Consider the following 24,857-nt stretch of genomic DNA (forward strand, 5'->3'; position numbering starts at 1 on the left):
TTGGTGAGAGCCTGATCCTGACGCCACTTTGGCGGGAGAAACAAGCGTGTCTGAACGAGTAGGCGGGGCGGCGCGGCGCGGCGCGGCGCGGCGCGGAGCGGGGTGGGGGGAGCGTGGGACGGACAACTTGCCCAGTGGTTAACATTCTCTCTCTTTCCATAGAAGCTGGGTTGTGTCATGGTATGTCATAGTATACTTTAGCAATTCCAGGTCTCGAAACTTATGATCTGATTTCTATGAAATAAGGAATGTTTACTTTTAGAGCGGAAAACCACAGAATTATATCCCAAAGATAAAATATTAGAAACTATATCACAAATTCTAGCAGTCCTGGCTGGACCACTTCTAATTGTATTCCGAAGTAGATGATTTTGTTTTCCTACCACTTTTCCTTTGCACTTTCAGTGACTGGCTTATTATGAATGTCAGATTTAAGAGATGAGCTTACTTTAAGAACAAGCGCAGAGATCTTTTCAACGGGCACATTTTACCTGAAAGGCTTATCCTTCCAAGCACTTTTTTAAAATTAACTGTTTTTTTTTTTTTTAAATCTTAGAAAGGACTTCCTAAGCAAGGAAACCAGCTTCAGAAACTTATTCTCAAGCCCAGACACCCAGGTCTAGATATTACAGCCTCCTCTTGTCCCAGACATTGTTAATGTTACTGCTTCACGTCCATCAAATAAAAACAACCTTATGGTTGCATCTCATCTTACAGCCTCGAAGAAGGCAATGGCACCCCACTCCAGTACTCTTGCCTGGAAAATCCCATGGACAGAGGAACCTGGTGGGCTGCAGTCCATGGGGTCGCTAAGAGTCAGACACACTGAGCGACTTCACTTTTACTTCTCACTTTCATGCACTGGAGAAGGAAATGGCAAGCCACTCCAGTGTTCTTGCCTGGAGAATCCCAGGGACGGGGGAGCCTGGTGGGCTGCCGTCTATGGGGTCGCACTGAGTCCGACAGGACTGAAGTGACTTAGCAGCAGTAGCATCTTAGAGTTTTCTAAGAACTACTGATGAATTTGGTGACAGAGGCCTGCAAAAGATAGTAAAAGTGGCTTGAGCAAGTCAGATGAAAACTTCCACAGGTTTTTCTCTAATTTCAATTATCCTTTCCAGTTAACCCATTATCAAGTACTACTCAGGAGACTTTTTTACTTTGTTAAATTTTTTTGATTGGATTTTTTAAAAGCTGAATAAACAAAAGCATTCAAAAGTTAAAAATTTATTACACATACGCATGATGCTTTTTATCAAAGAAATTTATTTGCATGTAAATAAACACATTTTTGTAATGTTTTGGGAAAAAAATCCCACAGATTTTTGTCTACTTTCAAAAAAATGAAAAACCCCAAAGTATTTACAGAACGGCCATATGCACAGAAAATCAAATTTGAAAGTTTTTTTAGAAAAGACCCTCCCCAACTGCTCCTGATGTACATTTTAAAAACGCAAAATTTAAAGCTCAGTTTTTCTACAACTGAGCATGTTTCCCAACCTAGCTTCTGAGATGTTAGGTACTTCCTACCCCTCAAAAAAACTTTAAGGGTAGAAATAAAGAGGGAGGGAGATTTAGGAACAAAAGGTTAAAAAAATGAGACTGCCAAGGGATTGTGAATGAGTTTCCTATACTGGAATCTGCTTTAAGTGACTCAGCTGGATACTATGACTCACTGGCTCCCTGGAAGGTTTCTTTTCAGAATTCATGATAGTGCTGCCCTGTATTTTCAGACCTAGGCCTTAAGGTAAATCCTTCCAAGAGCCACCAACCTCAAGCCTAGTTTTGGCAATTATATCCTGTTTCATTTCATGCCTCCCCCCATACTTATTTTAAAAGAAACTGATTTTTTGAACCTGGAATCTTCATGTACATCAGAGCAGGTTTTGACCAAGAACCCCTAACATGAAGCCAAAAGACAAGAGGAATCAGGTCAAACTAAGAATACATAAGACACCAGCAGCAGAAGATAGGTAGAAGTTGACTTCATGTCCTTGTCGTCTTTTGAAACAGAAGAATGAGTACACCTAGACAGGAGGGAGGTGTCCCAGGCTTGGTTTATTCTGCCTCTTCTCCTCCACCCTGTGGAGAAATGCAGTGCTCCCTGGTTCTCAGGCAGGGTGAAGCAGTTTAGCCCCGGCTCCCTGTTAAGCAAGTTCAGATGCTGGGTCAGTGTGTGGGGTGTGCCCATCGACAATTCAGGGGCTTATCCTTCATCCAGATCCTAACTCGGAATTCTTTGATCTGGGATGAAGACAGAAAGAGAGAAAAAGCTTCCCAGTTTACTCATTTTGGTATTTGTTGGCTCTACTTGGGGGAGCTGAGCCCCTGATATTATGCAGTACATTCCCCATACTTTCCCCACCCAAACTTAAAACCATTTTAACTTTTTTTTTTTTCCTGCAGAAACCAATGGGATAAGATTCCAAACTAGGTGAGAAACTTGTGAGAAATCCAACCTGGTTGTATGTCTGAGAGGCTGCTACTGTATCAGCATCACAAGATAAAGCACTCTGGTATCACCTTGCCCATGTCCTCCTTAGTGTCACCCAAGACATTTGACTCTGATACGGTAACCGATAACTTTTCTTGCTCCACTGTGCAATGTTTCGTTTCCTACTTCTTATTACCTTGGGACACAAAAGTGGCAGAGTTGTTGAGAGCTGATGACCAGAAAAGGGAGAACACTAAAGGAAATCAGAGACAGTCAGGAAAGAAAGCCAAAGCTGATTTTCCAACTCTATGCTAACTCCAACCTGCAGAAAGAGCTGAATATAGAAATCTTCAGTATCTGATGAAGTCACTCCACTTATGACACACACACACACAAATGAATCACCTGGCTTTTTTTTTTTTAATCCAGAAGAGTTGTGCTGGGGATCGTGCCCCATCCTGCTGATACAGATCCTGAATGGAATCATCAGGAATGGCACAGTGCAGGTGTCAAAATCAAAGTAAGGCCGCAGAATTTTGAGAGGACCCTCCAAATACTGAGAACTTGTGTTGCACTCAAATGGTCTCCTGGATTTCTATATGTATGAGAAGGGCTTCTTATTGATGTCCCCCAGAATCCAGACTCAGACCTGTTCTTCCAAAAAGGTCCAATTGTGTTGCTACATAGTAGCAAGGGTTTATCTTCATGCCCACCTAGCATTCCAGGCCCCCATTACTTCAAGTGAGCTTGAAAACTGTTTTAAGTGAACTATGGCTGCAGATTTTTTACTGTTTTATCTAAGGGAGCATACAGTGGAGTGATTAAAGTCTGGACTCCTTATCCTTGTGATGAAGGGAAACAAGGAGCCCAGTTCTTAGGAATGGCATCAGTTCTCCTAGAAACAAAATGCTGGGACGTGGACTTTTGGCACATTGTAGAAATAGGAGAACTATGAATTCTGTAATGGTTTTCATGCCACTGGGTCAGGGAGGCTATCCCACTTTTAAACTTTACTGCATTTGAAAACATGTTTACATCCCAAAAAGCCAGCCGAGCTTTCTTTAAAGGAAAAAGAAACTATAAATCAATATCTCCACAGAAAGATAACTCCTAATATTCCTATGATGTCTGAACCCTACGAAAAACCTCCTATAACAAAAACACCATTTTGGTTTTCTACTTGACTCCAAAGGTGGGCTCTGACTGATCTGCTTCAGCTTGATACTACATTACCAGCATAAGCCACAAGCTCCCTACCAGCAAATAAGCCTCCTTGCCTCCCATCATTTTGAACCCTGAACCTCATAGAATTAGAAAAAACACTGTATAAAAGCAAACAGATAAAGGGTTAAAATGTTACAAATAAATAGCTAAAATCATCTTCCCTCCCCAATCACTCCTCTAAGAAACAGACACCAAACATTACTTAAGTGTCCAAAATGACCCAAGTCCTTCATTTGCCCCTGCCTCAATGGACAACTACCCAAAGGTGAACAACCTTCATGCATATGCATCAAGGAATGTATTGCTTTTTCATTTTCTGCCCAGCCCTTCAAATACATGCACTAAAATGAGTTTAAAACATGGCCTAAAAATGGAAAAAGGGAGAAAAAATATATATGAATATTTCCCACAAAACTGTTTCCCACCCTTCCCTCTCCCTAAGCCCTTCCCACCCCCTCCCTTTCATAAGCAAATATTTTAAAACTTTTTTTTTTTTTCCTGGCAAAGGAACAAGTGATTTGTGGTAACCAGAATCAAACCCTATGGTCTCTTTAGTAGGGTCCGGCTATGCCTTTCAAAATTCATCCCACTTGGTGTCAAAGCCATGCCATTTAAGATTCTTAAATACAAAATCAGACCTGTCTGACTCACTCCTTATGGTGATTTGCCTATACACTTAGTTCTTCTCTGGCCATATTTTTGCTTTAAATAGGTTCCTAGTTGCCAATCAGGGCCACATCCATAAGATCGTCATCTTCCTCCCCAATCATAAAGTCAGGGCTGAGCCTTGAGGGCCTGTCTGTAGATAAGATTGTGTTACTTGTCATAGACAAGGACTGGTCTGAAGAGATGGGTGATTTAGACCAACTCTCTGGCTTGATGCTATGAGACTTTTTCTTGTCTCGGTCTTTGTCCCGGTCCCTATCTTTGTCTTTTACTTTCTTCTTTTCTTTTTTGTGCTTCTTATGCTTCTCTGTGCTGTATTCTGGAAGAGGTCGGATGCCATCATCTGAGCTAGGACTGTTCTGATAAGATTTCTCTGCTATGGAGGAGCCTGACTCACTTTCACTGTCCAGATTCTGGGGGGTATATGCTGGTGACTTACTATGGCTGGGAGAGCCACGCTCATGCTTTGGAGTGGAACCACTGATGAGTGGAGAGCCATAGTTTTTGGAAGAGGCCATCTGAGGCCTAAGCCCTTCTCCACCACCTTCCCCAGGTTTCTGCAAAGTCACTTTGGCTTTAATGCTGGGGGATCCCCCATCATGCTTGCTGATGATAATTTTTGCCACACCCGTGCTCCCCACATTTTTAGACTCTGAGGTCTTCTTAGATGAATCCACTGAGCCCCCCGAGGTGGAAACCTTTGATTTGTCTTTATCACTTTTCTCACGCTTGCCCTGGAACTCTCCTCCAGACATGTTATGTTTGGAGGACACAGGATGGCTAGAATTTGTGCTCACCCCCATTTGGCCGTCCATTGGGTCTTCACCCCCAGGGCCACTGGTGACAACCCCATGCTTCAGTTTATCTATGACAGCTGTTAAAGACGGCTTCTTATTTCTGCTGGGAGATTTCCCTTTGGAACTCCCATGCTGGTTCTGAGAGGATGACATGGAAGAGCCACTTGAGGAAAAGGAAGAGGAAGATGCTGTACAAGAGTTAGATGATGGGGGAGTTTTCTGAGACAATGAGCCTGAGGATCCTAACCCTGAAGATGACTTCATGCCGGTGCTTGAACTAGTTCCAGACATGTGAGAACCACCAGAACCTGAACTGATAGGGGACTTGGCTTTAGAGGATGGGGGAGTCCCAGGAACAGGCTTCATTGGAGAGGCAAGCTTATCAGAGCCTCCAGGTGGCCTTGAATGGGAAGGGGATATGTTTGGTTTACTTAAAGAAGGATTCATAAGTGATGATGGCTTCCCTTGAGGTTTCATCTTGGTGCTGCTGGAGCCACTGCTCAGTCCATGCTTGGTAATAGGAGAGGAGCCTGGCTTTCCCCCAGACTGGGATGAATTTTTGGACTGGCTAGATCCAGAAGACCCTTGGCTAGAATATATACTGCTACTTAACTTAGAACTTGATGAACCTTCTGATTTACTGCTTTTCATCTTGCCTGAGTTGGAAGCAGAAGATAAGGAAGAATGGCTATGGTGGCTTTTACTTCCTGAGGAAGACACAGAACCACTGCTGGTATACTGACTGTGAGAAGAGGGCTTGCCCACCATCACAGTTCCCTTAGGAATCTGAATAGTAATTTTGGGAATGGGTGGTGTGGCCACACCTGGGGGAGTCTGAGATCGTCCTGAACTGCCTGGAGATTTGGATCCACCTGTACTAGTAGGTGGGGTGAAAGGTCGGTTAGAAGAACTGTGAGATGGAGACTTTCCCTCAGTGTCTGCCTTCTTCCGCTTTGGAGGCTTATCTTTGCTTTTGCCATCATTAGAAGGGGTTCGACTGCGCTTCCCTGGTTTGCTGTCTAATCCTGTCCCTGACAGACTACTATTACTGGCACCATTGCCTTCCTTTACTCTCTTTTGAGTCTTTTCTTTCCCTAAGTCCCCAGTGGTCAATAAAGGACTCTGGCTACCACTGTGATGCTCCATAAGATCTGTAGGACCCAAAGCCTTACCAGCCACTGCTATAATACTGAAATCAACCGTGTCAGCTTGGCTATTGCCTTTAAACTTAGTCTCCCCATTATCACCTCCAAGCATTGGCACCCCCAAAGTATTTAGTGCCTGAGATGCAAATCCTTTGAAATCATCATTATCTCCACTTTGGCTGCTTTCATCAAAATATTCTTCTCCAAAACCACTTTGGCTCTGGCTGTTCAACAAATCAGGATTGAAATCTACTCCATCAGGAAAAAAATGATTGGTAGGTGAGTCACTACTGGGGCTGCCAGCAGCATCTGCAATAAGGTCAGCTGGATCAGTGTATGGATTTTCATTATTATTGGCTTGAAAGACATCAGGGTCAAAGAGGGCACTCTGAGAATGCCCAGAGCTTGAAGAATCTCGAACAGGGGTGCCAATGGGTGGACAATCGTCACTAGTGCTGGGAAGCTTAGAAGCTTCTTCTGCAATGTCTGAAAGGATATCAGTTACATCTGGGCCAATGCTGTCTGAACTGGATAGTCGGACCATCCTTTGAATACTGGGTTGGGGGTGAGGTACTGGTTGCGGGTAAGTTGTTGGGGGAGTACTACACTGGCTTGGAGCTGGAGTGATGTGTGGCGTATCCAGCGTGTCAGCTGTCATGTTGACATCAAAGATAGGGTTTTGTGAGTCAACATCCATTGAAAATAGCTCCCTCTGAAAGTCATCTTCAGTCTGGTGCTTTGGTTTGTCAGGTGGTAATCTTGATGACTTCTTCTTCTTTGTCTTGTTGCTTCCCGAGCACATTTCCATCCGGGGTGAGCCGGAAGAGGAGTTCTGCCTTTCTAAAGGGCTGCTTCCATAAAGGGTTGAGAAATCCTGGGCAGGATTATCTTTAAGAAGGTTCATGAGCATCGGGTGGTTCTTGGTGTTGCCGGCCATCGAAGAGACAGGTGGCGGCGTGTGATGAGGAGGGGTCGGACTCGAGCCAATGGTAGACCCCCCGTTCCCTGTGATTTGCAACAAACTGGTAAGAATTGGGTTCTGAGATACCTTGCTGAAGTCCTCCCCATGGCCCACCGACTCATGCCGATCTTTGATGCTCATGCTCATATTAAACAAGGTGGTAATGGGACCCCCCGGAAAGGTGTTGGTTGGTGTAGTGGTACCACTCATTGGGTTGTTGCCTGTGGTCATGCCATACCCTGGGCTGCTAGCCGGGGGCAGGTTCTTTTTCACCATGTCTTCAACTGTCTCTGCAATGAGGGACAGTGCTGGGGTGTCGGCCTGAATGGTTTCAGCTTTCCTCCGAATAGCCCTCATCGTCACAGGAATCGACATACATCTGTAAAATAAGATGGAAAAAACAAAATGAACAATGCACTAGCTGCTGCTTAAACCAATTTTTCATTTGAGATAAAGGCTTTACTTTTGTCTTAAGTAAAGATTTGCAATAAACAGTTTTCAGGTAAGGCAGATACCCTGTAAGGCAGGAGCAGTTCTGTAAAATGCCAGAGCTTTGGATATACCCAAGAATCTGGAGGAAGACTTCCCTGATGGTCCAGTGGCTAAGACTCCAGACTCCCAACGTAGGATGCCTGATTTTGATCCCTGGTAAGGAACTAGATCCCACATGCCACAACAAAAGATCCACATGCCACAACTAAGAGCTGGCACAGCCAAATAAATATTTTATATGAATGAATGAATAAATAAAAAGAATCTGGAAGGAATTCCCTGGTGGTCTAGTGGTTAGGACTCCAAGCTTTCACTGCTGCGGGCCCAGGTTCAATCCTTGGATGGGGAACTGATATCTTGCAAGCCACACAGAGCAGCCACAAAAAAAAAAAAAAAAGTCTGGACCAGGAGGCAATCATCAACCTCCTTTGACATGCCACCAAAAACAAACCAATTATAAACAAAAGTCCAAATAATTAGATACCATACTGAACTAAAATAAAACTGGTAATAATGACCTCAGTAAGAAAATGCCCTCCTTTGGGGACGTCACATATGATTAATGGTGTAACGGTATATACAATTTATCTTAATTGATGAACCACTAGAAAAATCTCTTGACCCATCAAATTCTATACTTAAATAGCTTAAATCACCCCAAAGCTATACTGTGAAAAGTACCACCACTGGCAGGAAATCCTTTTTATTTTAAAGCAAAGCACTTTTTATGTTACAGATAAATTTATGTTTATAAACATGTTTGAAAACAATTTGCTCTAGACTATGTCAACAACCTTTCTTAAAAGACCAGATAGTAATACGACGACTTTTTAAGATTATATGGTTTCTGTCCAACTACTCTGCCATCTTAGCTCAAAAGCTACCGTAGACAGTATATAAAGGACAGGCACGTGTTCATTTACAGGCATGTCTTATGTGTCAATAAAATTTATTTTTATTTACTAAACAGACCACTCATACCTGCTCTAAAAAATCTTGAAATTACATATTAATGCTTCCAGCAAGTTGAATGGCTAAAGTATCTTCCCACATACTGCTGTCTGACGTATTACATGTGTTTTTTTACAAAAATGACACAGAGGAAAAGTGAAAAAAAGATCTACATCTTTTTTCAGCTCTCTCCCTCATAAAAGAGCCCTAACACTGGGTCTGAAGTTACCTACTTTACTTCCTATTACGCTCATGAGATTTATAAAATCAAAAACTCATATTGCTTCTAGTTCCAAAAGCAGAGATGTGTGAATTCAAAGCAGTGACTAAATGCCTTCCTCCTAAATTTCTAATTCATTTATTACTGAAAACAGCATTCTTTATACACCTCTTAATGGTACTCTGATGAAAAAGGGCCAGTGCTACCTTTGAACAACTTTGGCAATGAAGTCATCTGTGCAAATGAGTGCATCTGACAGCCCCTTGTAGAGTTTACAGCTCACATGTGTTGAGTCCTGCACATCCATTACCACTGAAAAACAAAACATATAGGAGGTGTTTAGGATGGGTTTGGCTTCAGTTTCTGACTTTTCAAGAAGAGATAAAAGGACCAAACTGCTACCCTGAGAGAGGTGCTAGCCACCCACATAACTCACCACACACCAGGGAGTCATTCACAGGGTGCTGAAAAGACACGCTGAAACGAGACTCCGAGAGGGGACACACTTCAAATTGGAGAAGCCCTGGAGAATCTAAAAGGCAAAGAAAAGGATCATAAAATAATCAACCAGATAAAAAGACTTGAGATATGTAAATAGTAATCATTAATTATGAAATCCTTTCTCTCCCTCACCGAAACTAAATCCCACATATTTTTTTAAAAATATAAAACCCACTGGCACTCACAGGTGATTGAAGAAATCAGATTCCTAAGAATCTAACAGTTTATGTTATAAATACTCTTAAACAAAGTAAACTTCAGTTTTTTTTAATGAAGATATTTAATCCCTAAATTGATAGAGTCCTTGGCAGATATAAACATCCTGCCTTGAAAATCAATGCTGAAAATAAATGTGGCCAAGAGGAGCTTCTCATTCTATTCGATAAGCAGACATCAGAATCACTGTCATAAACCCTGCTTTCTACTAGTATACAGCTGTTAGCTATGCATTCCATAGTGTGGTAAACATGGGTGTAGAGAATACAATCTAAAATGATATATTTATGCGAAATACACTTACATATAACTATCATCATTGGTTTCTAAGCCAAACATGCTGAAAGCCCAGAGACAAGAATTATATACTTTCTTGGAAAAAGTATGCACCTCTGTAGGACTAACTTTATAACTATCTCACAAAAACTCATTTTTAAATGCTCTAAAGCTATGTGGATAATCTCCTAGGATTGAGATACATGAAACAGAAGGGTCATAAGGATACTTGCACATGCTCTGTGTCATTACTTCAACTTTCCAAAATTTTTCGTTTCTGGAACAATTCTCATTCCCATAAAATATATGTCCTGGTTTACCTTCTGGGTTTCTTCTTGCCTACCATTTGGCACAGTTCTATCACCGAAATGTTTACAACTAATGTAAAAAATTAACTATGATCAACTTAGAGCAGCCAAAATTCATATCAAGATTTCTAAGAGCAAACTGTGAAAAACATCAGCATTCCAGAATCCTGGGAGAGAAAGAAAAAGCACAGGTCTCACCTATTTTTAAGCTGTATGACAAAATTCTCCAAAGAAGGTGGAGAAAATATACTCATGATTAAAACGTGAGAAGCACTGCCTAACAACCTAAAATTTAGGTGTCAAGAACTCTCTTCCTACAAAATCTCAAATTATACCTTATATATCTGCTGCAAGATTCAGGGCCCTAGGTACCCAATTACACCACTGCATGCAGAAAAACAGTAAGTCCATTGCAAAAAAACTCAGTAGTTTCCATATGCCAATGTACAGATTGCTTCCATCAAAATTATCCACAGAGCTTAAACTAGATTCCCAACTCCTCCCACAGAGATTCTAATTAAGTTCATTTGGTATGGAAACCAAATATTTGTAGTTCTGGAAGCTCCACAGGTGATATGATGAGCCACCAAATTAGAGAACTACTAGAGTAATCAGTACCATTTACTGGTAAATATAGCAAAAGAAAAGGCAGTACCTTCCTTCAGAATAGTTCTTTTGACACAGCTTCCTATCAGGGTGTTATAGGCCACTTGGTGTCTGATCAGATTCAGGATAAGAGGAACCCGGCCAGGGTGCTGAAAGGTGATTTTGCTAACAAGGGTTCCCTGTAGACTTCTACCATCTGGAAGAGGAGCATCCTTGTTGAGGAAATAGCAGTGCTGTTGACCTGGAAGAGCCTGGGGAAAAAGAACAAAGGGAACAAATGCTATTTACTCAGCCACTGTACTCCAACCACAAACTATCCTGAAAAAAAAAAAAAAACAAACAAACACCCTACTCCTCAAAAATCAGCAATTTCTTGCTGAACAGTAAAGCTCCACAGTCAATTACTAGTCAGCTGACGTTAAATGCCAATCACTCACTCGGCTGAAAAGACCCCTTTTTTGTAAATGTTCTGCCAGTGGTTTCCTAACCTAGCTAACATAAAAATTACCTCAGAAATCTGTATAAAAAGGGTCCCTGAACAGTAAGTGCAAAATTTTTATTTTTAATAACATCCTATACAGTTATAATGGAGCCAGAATTAAGGAACTGTTACTTTAGACTACTGTCAAACATTCAAATAAATTCAAGTTCAGATGTGGTTTTAAAACCATCCTTAATTCACTCATTCCAGTACTTTTCTTCTCTGTAAGTACTCTGTAGATCAGAAGTTCACAGCACTTGAAAGGATTAAACAGCAAGAATTCTTAATACCTACTTATAAGCTTATAAAAGTTTAGAATACCATTAAGAGACTTTCATTTGAAATTTCAACAATTCAATGTACACTGTTTCCTAACTTGGAAGTTATGTTCTTTTTCAGTACATTTCAAAGATACCTGTAATTTCCTGCCTGACTGAGAAAACAGGACATGATCCGGTAAGCCAAAAGAATGTCTTCTGATCTCAGGTATCCTATAAAAGGAAGATTCTGATCTTGGGTCCAAGCATAATCTACAACAATCCATAAGGCCTTACTTACAGCATAAAATCGCATGTTGTGATTCAAAGGTAAGGGGTCAGGATCCTTTGACAGTTCAAATTGAGTGATCAGTTCATAGAGGGGTACATAAGTTGGCTGAGTTTCAAACAATGGAATTCCTGGAACAGCAAAGATCAATATAATCACAGTAAAATGAAAATGTTGACAGCTCAGTTTTCCCTTCATTCACCCATTTATTCAAAAAGTACTTACTAATAAGCATTGAGTAGTTCAAAACACCATGATATCTATACCTATCACTAGTTTTTTGAAGTCAAGACTGAAAGAGGGCTAAGATAATGTGAACTTGAAGTTTGCTTTCACTTTTGTAACAGTTGTTAGCTTCTGATGCTTCTTAAAACTCACCTGTGCAGTTCTGAATTTTCTGAACAAATGCTCTAGATACTGGAAGTGGCTGGGGAAATTTCAAGAAGAAACAAGCAGGAAGATCAACACTGTTGGCACTGGTAACTAAGGAGAAGGAGGGAGTCCTTCAAAAAAAAAAAAAAACGTGGAGGATTGGGATACTGAATTGATGTAAAAATGAAAAATCTCAACACTCAAGACACATTTGTATCATATAAACACATACAAAGGCTATCAAACTTCACTCTTTGAACTTCCTTCCCCCAATTCCAAAATATCCTATTTGTTAACCCTAAAGTATCTTATTGAACATCTATCCTGAAACACATTCTGTAGTTATTAATATTACTCCAACATAGCTCCAGATCAACATAAAGTCCCATAAGAAAATCCCACAGAACAACCACTAAACCACTAAGCCAGTGGAAGTAGCACAGTTCTCTTCTCTCTCACGATAAAGCTATGTTCTATGAGCAGACTTCAAAGAGGAGCATGCAAATACCGAAAAGAGAAATCAAATGGATAAAACAAAAAGCCCACCCCTAGAAAGTCAAGTGTGGGAAGAGCCAAGTCAAAGTAATACTTGTTTCTTACTGGGCTTAAAGTTGAAAAAAATGGACTTTGCTACCCTAGAATTATATTTCACTTACCATTTGTTGTCAACTGGATGTGATCCCATAATTAATGGTGCAATTGGGAGTTTATACATAGCAGACGTTCCTTCAATTGTCACTGATGCATTCATGCCCAAAGATCGAGGAACTGGGAAAAAGAAAAAAAAAGGTATTCTCCAGAGTAACACAAATTATAAGGATCTTAACATAAAAAAAAAAAAAGCTAGCTTCTGTGTAATTTGTCAGCCTTAATTATCAGATTCTATACCTATATAACCTAGAAATGCTACAAGTACCTTTCTAACAAACCAATAATTCTGTTAGTAAATAATACAAAATATAGGAAACAATGCAGTATAAGGAAAAAAACATTTAAAGACTGATTACCAATATTAACTTATTTTCTCCAACTTCAGAATGCATTTAAATAGAATTATGACTATAGACAGTCAATGATTGAAGTTAAAAGGGGAGCAAAATGAGGTATTAGGCCATTTTTCATTAGGTTTTAGTCTACTGAAATGCAAATACAGGAATTCCCTGGCAGTCCATGGTTAGAACCCTGAGCCTTCACTCCAGAGGGCATGGGGTTCCATCTCTCGTCAAAGAACTAAGATCCAGCAAGCCATGTGGTGCACCCCCAAAAAAGTGCAAATAGAAAGTAAGATCCATTATTTTAGTTCTTTAGTAAGTTGGTTAACTTCTTTACCTTTAAAGTAATGATTAAAGCAAATTTCAAGTCAGATCATTTACATTTTCTCATTCACTCATTTACTCATTCGAAAGGACCAATTAGGCTTTCTTATTATGTATGTATATCCTATGGACGAGGAGCCTGGCAGGCTACAGTCCATGGAGTCACAAAAGAGCCGAGCATGACTGAGCAACTAGACGACAACAGATGTATATATACATGTGTATATATGTATGAATGTGTATGTCTGTATCAGAAGCAAACTCTGGTAGAAATGGAAAACTTTGATAGGTATGGCATATTCACTTGGGAGTAGCAAACCATAAAGTACAGGCAGGTCTGGGCATTCAACTTTTTAAAAATATTTTTTAAACACTGAGCAAAACCTTTAGTTACTTTATAGTTAAAGTCTTACCATTATTCTCATGCAAAATGATAGGGGATGTTGTCTTATCATCCAGCAGGTCAGAAGGAGAGGCATAATACTTCAAGTTCATTAAATGACCTATGAAAAATATAACTTATCACTACTTTATCAGGTAACTTACAAATAAAGAAAAATATTCCCTTCCTATAAACCTATATACAAGAAAATAGTTTAAAATATGAGAACTCATGATCCAAAGCAGCTTGTGAAATATGACAGAAGCGTAAGTATTATTTCTAGCAGCAACAATTTACTTCACAATTAAAAAATAAGAAAACTACGGGAGGGCAAGTATTGACACCTTAGAAACCACTGAAAAATACACAAATGAGAGAGGGGTAAATGTGGAGTCTGGGATTGGCAGATACAAACTTATACAACAGTGTCCTACTGTATAGCACAGGGAACTACATTCAGTATCTTGTAATAAATACTATTAGGAAAAAGAATGGGAAAAAGAATAAAAGTATGTAAAACTAAATCAGTTTACCATATACTAGAAACTAATACAACATTGAAAATCAACTACGTTTCAATTAAACAAAAAGAAAACCATCACAAATGACTAGTAATTTTCACCTTCTGCTTATAAAACCAAGATGAAATTTTAAGCAGTAATCTTTCAACTAAAAATTAGGTTTTTTTCTAAAGCAAAATAGCATCACATACCCCCACTTCTTGGAGTGAGATAGCCAACACTTCCATGAAGAATCTTATCCAAGGGACCAGCATTGGTTGCTTTCCTGCAAGACAAATGATCTATGTTTATTTACATTTAAGCCCTGAAGATATTAGTATACAATGTGATAATGAGTTCAGCCCTTACACATCTTTTAATTCTATCCTAATGACTTTATCTTGGGCATTTAACAATTATATTTCACCCTCAAGGTGAAGGGATTATTTCTGAGAATACACCAGTGTATAATATGGTGAACAAAAATTACAACTATACTATTTATCAGAAGGGAGGCCAGGTTTCACAAGTCTTCTTATAAAACCTATGGAATACCAACCAACAACTTAGGGATACTGATATTCAGAAAATGAAATGCAATCATTTGGGAAGTGAAAGGATATGGACAAGATGTACAGTACAGGTAAAATACAGATGCATAGTAACATACATCTATAATACATATTTTTTAAATAACAGAAGCCTAGTAAACCATAGACAAAACAACTTTAAGAACAAGGTCAAAGAGAACTGATACTTTAGCCAGTCTTACCAGTACATAACTGCCATTTTAGATAGATCTTGTTCTAAGGATTGGAGAGCCAAGTACATTTTAGTCTTCAATTTGCTAGAAAGTAAACAGAACAAGAATTAGTTAACAAATATACATAAACACAAACAGTGAAAGCCTAGAGAGCAAATCTACCTTGGAGGCAACTTAGATCTTTAAAAAAAAAAAAAATTTTTTTTTTAAATCATTAGTGATCTACCAAAACTAATTTTTATCTCTACTTAAAAGACCAAGCAAGTAAGCAGAATCCCAGGTAGGTTAAAAATATAAAACCAGTCCCACGACAATTTCTTTCAGCCTAGAAATCAATATGCTGAAGATACCTCAAGGATTATACCTTGCTACCTTCTAGCACTATAATCATTAATCCAGATACTGTTTATTTAAAATACCTTTAAAAGACATTAAGTTAGAAGCTAAGTTATAGACTGTCAGTATGAATAGAAATCAGAAATGAGCTAGGGCAGAAGACTTGGCAAATTTCTAAGAACAAAATGATTTATAGATTTATACTAATTTTTCAAACAAAAGCAAAAATACTTACTTGTCCCCTGGAAGGTTATAAAGATTAACAAGACCCTTAAGGTGCTTAGAAAATTCATCAAAATTTTTTTCCCTGTGAGATGTTCAGGGAAGAGGAGAGAGGGAAGAGAATAAAACATACAATTACTACTCAATCTTCTCAGCAAAGTCCCCAAAATCAAGGCTATATAAAACTAATCTTAATAATTTGCTTTAATTCCCCCCCCCATAAGTTTTCTAGAATCGGTCAAAAGTTGCAAAAGAAAATACAATATTCTCCTTTCTCTGCTCCATTTTTTGGGAGAAGGTGCTAATAAACAGTATAAAAGATAGTCAAAAAGACCTGTTACCTCACATACTAATTTGTTCTTAAGTAATGAGACTTAGTTTAAATCACTTCCCCTCTTAATTTGTAACTGAGATGACTGGATGTCATGAGGAAAAAAAAATCTTTTAGAGAGAAAAAGGAAGTAAATAAATTAGGAAGATAGGACACTTTCATGTATACAATAAGAGCAGAGAAAGGAAATGAACAGTGGAAGAGAGATGGGAGACCTAAGCAAAGGCAGAATAGGTAGTGTGGAGGCAAATGATATATTTTAAAATGTTCCTATAACAAATTACCCCAGGAAAAAGAAACTAGTACCAGGAATTCTGGCATCCTAAAACCTAACATTCAGAGGTGGATTCTTAGTCAAATAAGCTTTTATAGGCAGGAATCCAACACAACTCAACAATTCTAAGTCTCTATATCCTTTTTCAAACTTAAAAAAAAAATGTCTGTTGAAAACTGTACTGCTCTGACAATGTCAGATACTTGATCAGGCATTTATTGAATACTTATTGCCCAAAGTGCCATGAAGACACTAAAAAGAAACAAGAGCAACAGCGAAATATATTCCTTACCTTAAAATCATCATCTATACAGAGTGATTAAAAATACCTGGTAAAGACTAATATTCTTTCTAAGGTTCCCACTTCCAAACATGCTTACAAATTAACTTTAGAACACCATCAGTTCATAAACTGGTACAGTCTCCTATTCTACATTAGAACCAGAAATACTGGTTTCCTGGACTATTCTGATAATACATCTTTGCCAGACTTATTGAGTAAATGAAATCATAAAAGGTTATTTCTTATGTTGCATTGCAATTTTTCAAAGCTCATTCAAATCTGGTGTATTTGGCTGTAAGGACATTAAAGTGATCACTGGAAAGCTGAGTGTAAAACTTATTTCTCAATGTTAAACCCTTAAGACTCCTCCGTATCTGATAACTTCACTATATTTAAAACATAAAATTGATGTAACAACTTTCTCAAATTTCCAGAGTTAATTCTGGGTTTAAATTTAAGCATGGAAATCTCCACTCAATTAAAGGAGAAAAGATAAGCCAATGACAAAAAAACATCAATTACTAAAAGAGACTGTCTTCAAGCCTAGCACTTTACTATGATTTGGGACCCATAAACCTTAAATATAAAACAATTTTTCTCAAAGTGAAAAAAAGTTCTTTCCATAGTATAGACTCAATTTTCTCAAGCTTTCTCTAATTCAATAATTAGGTTCTGTTTATTTTGTTCCACAGAGAATTCCTAAGGTTAACTCAGTAGTTCTCAACCAGGAGTGATTTTGTCCTCCAAAGGACGTCTGACAATATCTGGAGATATTTTTGATTATCATAGATAATCAAAGTCACAGATCAGGAGGTTATCATAGATCCTAACTAGCTGGGAGAAACCAGGGATGCTGTTTAACATCCAAGAATGAACTGGGCAACCCCCTAGAGCAAAGAATCTCCCAACCCAAAATGGCAATACTGTCAAGGTTGGGAAATCCTAGGACAGATGCAATAGAGTGTTAAAAAAAAAAAAAGCTAAGTCAATTCTAAAAGTGATCAAGTACAGACTTTGAAAAATCTTGACCCAAGAAAATAAAGTTGTTCCTTAGAAAAGTAAATTCTGACCATTCTCAAAATGTAACTATAAAGAACAGCACTGTCTGCCAATAAAAGGGAATGTAAATGTCAGCTGCTCACCTTAGCTGCTGTACAAGCTCTGGACAGCTCTGAAATTAAAGAAATTATGTTAAAACTCTAAACTACTTTAAGATGCTTGAAGACATCAAAAGTTTTTTTCTTTTTTATTAATAACACATGCTTTATAACAGAAACATTAAAACTATAGAAGGTCCTTATATTAAGATATCAAAGACATCTTCTTCCTACTTGGTAAACCATGGGGTTGGGTCAGGAAATTAAAAATCAAATATATTGAAATAGTTTATAAAGGAATCAACTTTCAGTTGCTTGTTTAAAACATTAGGACCTCTCTTTAAAGCCATCCTTGGAATTCATATCCAATTGTCTGGTTATACACCTTTTACATTCCTGTCTATTACAGGGCTTTTCAGAGACATTAGCTATATACAAGATTATCTGTCCTTCTTGATTATAAGTTCTTTGAGGATAGGAATTTAAATTATTTGTATCCCCAGCACCTATTGTTCAACTGCGGCTCATGTTTGTTGATATGAATTGGAAAAAGTTCCTCTGGTGTTTCTTCTTGTCAAAGCCTTTGGATGATGTCAGAGATGGACCCAGAGTATTCTAAATTCCACTCTACAGCTATTGATGTTGTAGCCCATCACATCATCTCTACAGTGGCTCGTGAAAAAACCTAAACCCAAGCTATTTCAAACCCCAACAATTTCTTTAAAAATTAATGTCCCTAAGTAAACCCCACAGATTCCAGTGAAATATCAACACATACCACAGGATTCTCCCCATGGTGAGCCACTTTTACATCACAAAGCTGTCCTGCAGGATCTAACTGCACTTCCACATAGAACATATCTGACGTGATGTAACATTCAGTGCCACTGGCACTGAGATGAGAGCCCAGTCTAGCAGGAACAAATCAAAACAAAAATTAATAGAAGACACATAAATAAAGCCACCCAAAGTCAACACTAAGTTAAATATTTCTGCCTACAGATATACTACTTACCCATTCTGTCTTGCTATAGACTCCAAACGGTCGGTCATTGCTGGTAAAGATGTTACTACAAAAGGGTGAAAAAAAGGAAATCACAAAGCATACTCCAAATAACTTAAATAGTATTCTTCAAAGACAGAAACATCCTGAGGAGTATATCTGTCCTTCCAAAGCCATAAACACATTCAGTAGTCCAAATACTTGTAATCTGCACAAAGCTCATCTATAGTTCTAATGCTTATAATCTGCACAAAGCTCACTGATAAGGTTTAGCTGCAGCCTAAGCAACAAGGGTCCAAAAAAAAGATCTATATGAAAAAAACTGGACCTTTCTCCTTTCTCTTTTTCTTTACTCATTTGGGACAAGTTATCTTTAAAGAAGACATACTTAGGGACTTGCTGGTCATCTAGTGGTAAAGCGGGTATGGATTCAATCCCAGCTCATTTGTGATAATCAGTGTAAAACCTGTTTGTCTGTTTTTACTTTCATTTTCCTTCAAAACCAGACAGAAGTAGTAATTATAAGCTTGAATAATCAAGCTCATGACTTAAATTTCATGTTTGCTTTCCTAAAAACATTTTTTTCTTTCCTCTTTTCATTTTCTTATGAAAACACCGTTAATAAATACTGTAAAAGTCTTAGAGTCAAAAAGACCATCTTCTTATTGAGTTAATTAGGAGAGAACATGTAAAGGAAAAAAATTTTCCCCTCCAATATGCTATCTTAGTTACCCTTCATCAATTATTTTTTGAGTCTCTACCAGCCTTCAAAATAGAATAAAAAATAGATGTTTCAAAAGTTCAGGTTAAAAAAAAAAGTTCAGGTAAAAGTTCATCTCAACTTCATAATGAAATCAAGAGTGACACCCACCTATCTCAATTTATATTTCTAGTATAAGTATAAAAGTCTTTCCTAAACTGGAGCGTTTTTAAGAAGTTAGCATATTTCAACAATGTTTACAAACCTTTGAGAGCTTTCTGCAATGTCTCCAAACAGCTGACCAAATGTTGGTGCCCTCCAGAACTCATTACAACTCTCTTCTCCTATATTAAAATAGGAAAACATTTGAGGTAAAAATTAACCAAGCCAATAGTTTTTGGTAAACACATATATTATTCTAGAAATAATATTTCAGGATAGTCTACAGATTATGAAGTAGTCTATATACTCTGTATTTCTTATATATTCTAGATAATCTATAAATTTTTAATTGTTATTTTGTCCATCTATCCAAAAGAGGAAAGGTTAATCTACAGAATACATAGATACACCATATCCGTATCCATGAAAGGAGAAAAAGATATTTTCACATCTAGGACTTCTCTGGTGGTCCAGTGGTTAAGACTTCATGCTTCCAAAGCAGGGGACGTGGGTTCAATCCCTGGCTGTGGGATTAAGATCCCACATGACACAGTGCAACCAAAAAAAAAAAGTCTACAACAAAGGTATTTCCAGATCTAAAATAATTTTCAGGGAAAAATTAGAAGAATCAAAATGTAATAAATGAAATCAGCCTCCTGCAGAAGATGACTATATCCTAAGACTCACAATGGGGTGGCTCAAACTTGACAATTCCCAAACCTAATAAGGTGATATGCATGTAATCTAAGAAATACAACCAAACCTTAGTTAAACTACTGGGCCAGCTAAAAAGTTCATTTGGATTTTTCCATAAGATGTTACAGAAAAACCAGAATGAAATTTTTGGCCCACCCAACAGACTGACTCTAGGAAACAAGATACATAATCCAAAAATCCAAAGAATAAAAATTTAGCATAATTTTTCTAAACCTATCCAAGGAAGCAGTTTCTCTCTGTACAACATTCTAGTCCCCAGAAGTGTCAGCAGTTTTATGATACAAGGATAGGTTTTGAGGCTTTTCCACGCCCTAAATCCATCTTTCTTGGCTCTAATTCCATGCTCCCAAACATCTGCTTAATTAATAATCCAGATTCCTTTATACCTTAAATAGACAAGGACTGTGTCTATTGCTCTAGGCAATGGATACCAGTATTTTGGTAACTGGAAAGACAAACCCTCATTAATAAACTGGCATTCTGACTTTCATATTAATCTACTGAGATTTTGTTAGTATGTCAGTTTTAAAATGGCTTCCCCAGTGGATCAGCAGTAAAGAATCTGCCGGCAGTGCAGGAGCCACAGGAGACATGGATTCAATCCCTGGGTTTAAAAGATCCCCTGGAGGAGGGCATGGCAACCCACGCCAGTATTCTTGCCTGGAGAATCCCATGGACAGAGGAGCCTAGTGGGCTACAGTCCATAGGGTCGTAAAGAGTTGGACATGACTGAAGAGACTTAGCATGCACACACAGAGTTGTTGAAAATTCTTCAAAATCTTTTACATACCAATAAAAGCAGGTTTCTGAATCTGCAAAAGTGACAAGTAGACAATGGAAACTTTGGTGACCAAACCAAGAACTGGTAACCCAAGAGAGGGTCGTAGTAGCCACCTGGAGTCCTCTAGCTCATGATGTTTCTCTAATGACAATATCATTTAGAGGTGGTATCTCAAACTAGAATATGGCTGCCTTCTAGTACAAAAATGACAACCTCTGAATACCCAGACTGGAAAAATTCTCATTGAAACTTAAAAAAAAAAAACTACAAATCTTTTTTATGTATACAATCCTGAGCCAGAAGATGTCTGTAGAACTTAGTTATGGAAATCTCTAAGCAACATGACATTTTGGTGTTCATTATCTCATTTGATCTTTACAGCAAAACTGTGCGAAAAAGCAAACTGGTGTTGCTCATCTTACTCAAACTGGTGTCTCTACCTCCTAGATGAGGAAATTGAGGGTAGGAAAAAACAAGCAATTTGTCCAAGGTTACACAGGTAGTAGTGGAGTCAAGATTAAAATAAAGCTTTTTCTGACAGCAAATTCAATTCTTTTACTAGTGCTGTGCTATACACTCACCCCACTCCCTGTATACCACTTAACTAAGGGCTCCCCATACTGGTGAATGCCTCAGGAAGGAGAAAGTACTGTAGAGGAAGTCACAGAGTAAACAAGTGAAGTTAATAAAAATGATTGCAAACTCTTCTACCAGTATAGATACAATGAAAGTATTAACACATTAGAATCAAGGAGCTTGACAGGAAGTAAAAAGTAAATGTTTCTCTATATCAGGCTATCACATGTATCTTTTTTTTTTTTTTTTTTGGCAGCACTGTGGGACTTGTGGGATCTTAGTTCCTCAACCAGGGATTGAATCCAAGGTTACAGTAATGAAAGCTGGGAATCCTAAACACTAGGTCACTAGGAAACTAATTACGCTCTGTAAGTGTTTCTTACAACTTTTGCCTAAAATATCCCAGCTTACTATAACTCATGATTAACACAATTCTATTAACATATCTTCTTCTTAGGTAGACTTAAAAGTTGAAAGCCATCATGTTATGAGAAATAAAACTGAAGACACACCATAATGACTAGCTAGAAAAAGTCTACATAGGTAACTTAGCTTATCAAATAATTTTCTAAGCACAACACTTTATCCAGTTCACCATAGTCCTCACCATGACTTGACGCACAAGCTTAATGGTTTCACTCCAAGGTCTATTTTGGTTAAATTTTGCATGGAGCCGTTCCAAGAGAGAACTCATCTTACTCAGCTTTTCCGACTCTAAGATATAAATCAGAAAAAATTATTAGCAACTCTTCTTTCAAGACCTTCCACAGTTTTTCTTGCAAACAAAACTCCCATACTTCATCCTGGTACGAACTCAAGTTAAAATCTTATCCAATATCATTTACTTCAAAATACACAAAGAATTCATTTCTAATAACAAGTAGACAGAAATTATGGGCCTAATCTAACAACACTATAGAAGGGGACTGCTTTCTCTTCAGACTTAATGAGAAGCAAAAAAAGAACCACCTCCAGTCCTGAGGATCAAGACTACTATTTAATGACAAAATAATTTCATGATAGGCATGAAATCCTTTGCATGACATATGCAGAGCATACATTTGAACATGGCCTTACTATAGTTAGTTGGTTTTCAATGTGAAAATAAAGACTTTCTTAATTTTTTCACATAATTTTAAGAGATCAATTTGTAAGTATTATCAAGAAAACAAGCTTCATTTGCCATTCAGCTATTTCCTGTTCGAATTCAAACTATATGAACAAAGGAAATGTCAAGTGACTAAAGGATGAGTTTCAGGCAAAGGTAAGAGAAAGGTAGAAAAGAATGGATCCCAGATAGTGTTTGAAGGAACCTCCTATAACCTCCAACACTCCTGTAATTCTTTTAACTGCTTAACATGAGCAAGGACTGTGCTGGAGACCAGCAGTGCAAAAATACAATATGCCTGAGATGACATCTGTGAGGGGGTGTGGATAAGTTAATGTGAAAATAACCATCATACAAAGCAAAATGAGATATGCTCTTAAAAATAGAAACACATTACTATCAAAATTCAAAGGAGGAAAAGTGTGTAATTAGTTTAGGGATGTTACAGAAAAGATGTCTTGAAAGATGAATAGAATGTCAGCAATCAAAGATGAAGTAGTGACATCTTCAGATCGAGATTCAACTCCTCCCTCCAAGGCCTTCATCTTCTGGAAAACTGTTCTTGGGGCTGTTTCATTCAGTTTATAATTCTGGAGAAATGTTTGGCAATTCCCATATTTCAGACATTCACTCAGGCACTATTTTACATCTCAGAGATACAGCAGTGAGCAAACTAGACAAAATTCCTGCCTCACTAAGATTCCACTTACACTAGTCATTCGTCTGCACCCTTTTTTCTTTCTCCTTCAAACACACCTCCCTTCTCTCCCTTAAGGCGGCCGACGATAAATCTTTACAAAAATGCTTCAGTGAAACGTTTTTTTGAGCAACTATTATGTGCCCGGAGAAGGAAACGGCAACTCACTTCAGTGTTCTTGCCTGGAGAATTCCATAGGTGAAGGAGCCTGGTGGGCTGCAGTCCGTGGGGTCACAGAGTCGGAAACGACTGAGTGACTAACACAACAACACAACATTATGGGCCCAGGACTATACAATGATGAGTAAGGCAAGATCCTGCTCTACAAAGCTCAGAGCACATTGGAGAAGACAAAAAAATAATCCTGTATCAACAGAACTATGTCCAAAATGCTAACGGAGCATCTAAGCTGAAATGTGGAACTTTAGAGAATATAAAGTTACACAGAAAAGTGTTTTTCAACAGTTTTTAGTTCAGATATTTAAAGACTGAAATTAAAAGCATTTTAAAAATATACAATACTACAAGATATGAACGCTGTGACATTTTTTAAAACTACTGGCTTTTAATACCATAAGGACCTAATCATTTCATTCACGACAAAACATCTTACAGTACTTTGATATATAGCGTCCTATTATTGTTTTATGTCATCATTCAGATTTCTCTTTTGAAGAAGAAAGTTTTACGTTCACTTGCCCGGTCTCCCATCTCTTTAGGCTAAAAAATGCCCTGAGGCCCAAATGTTGCCCCTTGCCAAATAGGAAACCTTCACACTCAAGTTGGGAGCCCCCATCTCCCCAAAGTCGAAGCTCTCCATCACCAAGGAAGGCAGTCAGAATCTAAAACTCAGACATATCCCGCCTCCTAGATCCTGAGCCCTCGGGAGAGTGGCCCCCGCGGAGGCATTGGCTCCCCCAGCTGTGTCCCGCCCCCTGATCTCCCCCTCAGTCACTCACCCTCGGTCTCCCCCTGAGCCTTCATCCTGACGGCGGGGAGGGCCTAAGTCCTACACAAGAGGATATGCCCTTCCCCACCAGTAATGGAGGAACCAAGTTGGTTCGGGCTCCCGGGACGCAGGGAACCTGCAGTCCCACTCTTCCAGGGAAGACTCAGTCTGAAGTCCCCGGCGGCAAGAAGAGAAGGGTGCTCGCGGCCGCCGCCATCTTCCCCAACGGAACTTCCAAAAGATCGCGAGATTAACCGTGATCCTGCGAGAGAGAGAAGGGGGAAAGGGGCTGGGCACCAAATATCGCGAAAAATGATTTATACGTTGCTTCTCGCGAGATTATCCCCACCCTGCCTGCTCTCTGGTTTGTCTCCGACTTCTCAGAGCTAGGCGTGGAGCTTGTGTAGTGCTAGTGTTCAACACCTCTGTGGAAGTTGGCACTTTCGATTTGGCTTTCAAGCAGT

At 38.7% G+C, this 24,857-nt stretch overlaps 1 protein-coding gene across 1 annotated transcript; it reads right to left on the bottom strand.

The window, feature by feature from the left end:
• Positions 1–1,246: 1,246 nt before the first annotated feature.
• Positions 1,247–24,637, bottom strand: MED1 (mediator complex subunit 1). Its single transcript, XM_004012840.5, has 17 exons — positions 24,404–24,637; positions 22,247–22,353; positions 19,669–19,747; positions 18,716–18,770; positions 18,479–18,611; positions 17,746–17,774; positions 15,729–15,800; positions 15,167–15,241; positions 14,607–14,680; positions 13,926–14,015; positions 12,853–12,964; positions 12,203–12,327; positions 11,837–11,955; positions 10,847–11,048; positions 9,327–9,422; positions 9,097–9,202; positions 1,247–7,606 (listed from the first exon to the last, which is right to left on the bottom strand). The coding sequence occupies exons 1-17, from the start codon at positions 24,426–24,428 to the stop codon at positions 4,375–4,377; spliced, it is 4,731 nt and encodes a 1,576-aa protein (XP_004012889.1). The 5' UTR covers positions 24,429–24,637; the 3' UTR covers positions 1,247–4,374.
• Between the last annotated feature and the right edge of the window lie 220 nt (positions 24,638–24,857).

Source organism: Ovis aries, chromosome 11, assembly GCF_016772045.2.
Source record: "Ovis aries strain OAR_USU_Benz2616 breed Rambouillet chromosome 11, ARS-UI_Ramb_v3.0, whole genome shotgun sequence".
Classification (NCBI taxonomy): Eukaryota; Metazoa; Chordata; class Mammalia; order Artiodactyla; family Bovidae; genus Ovis; species Ovis aries.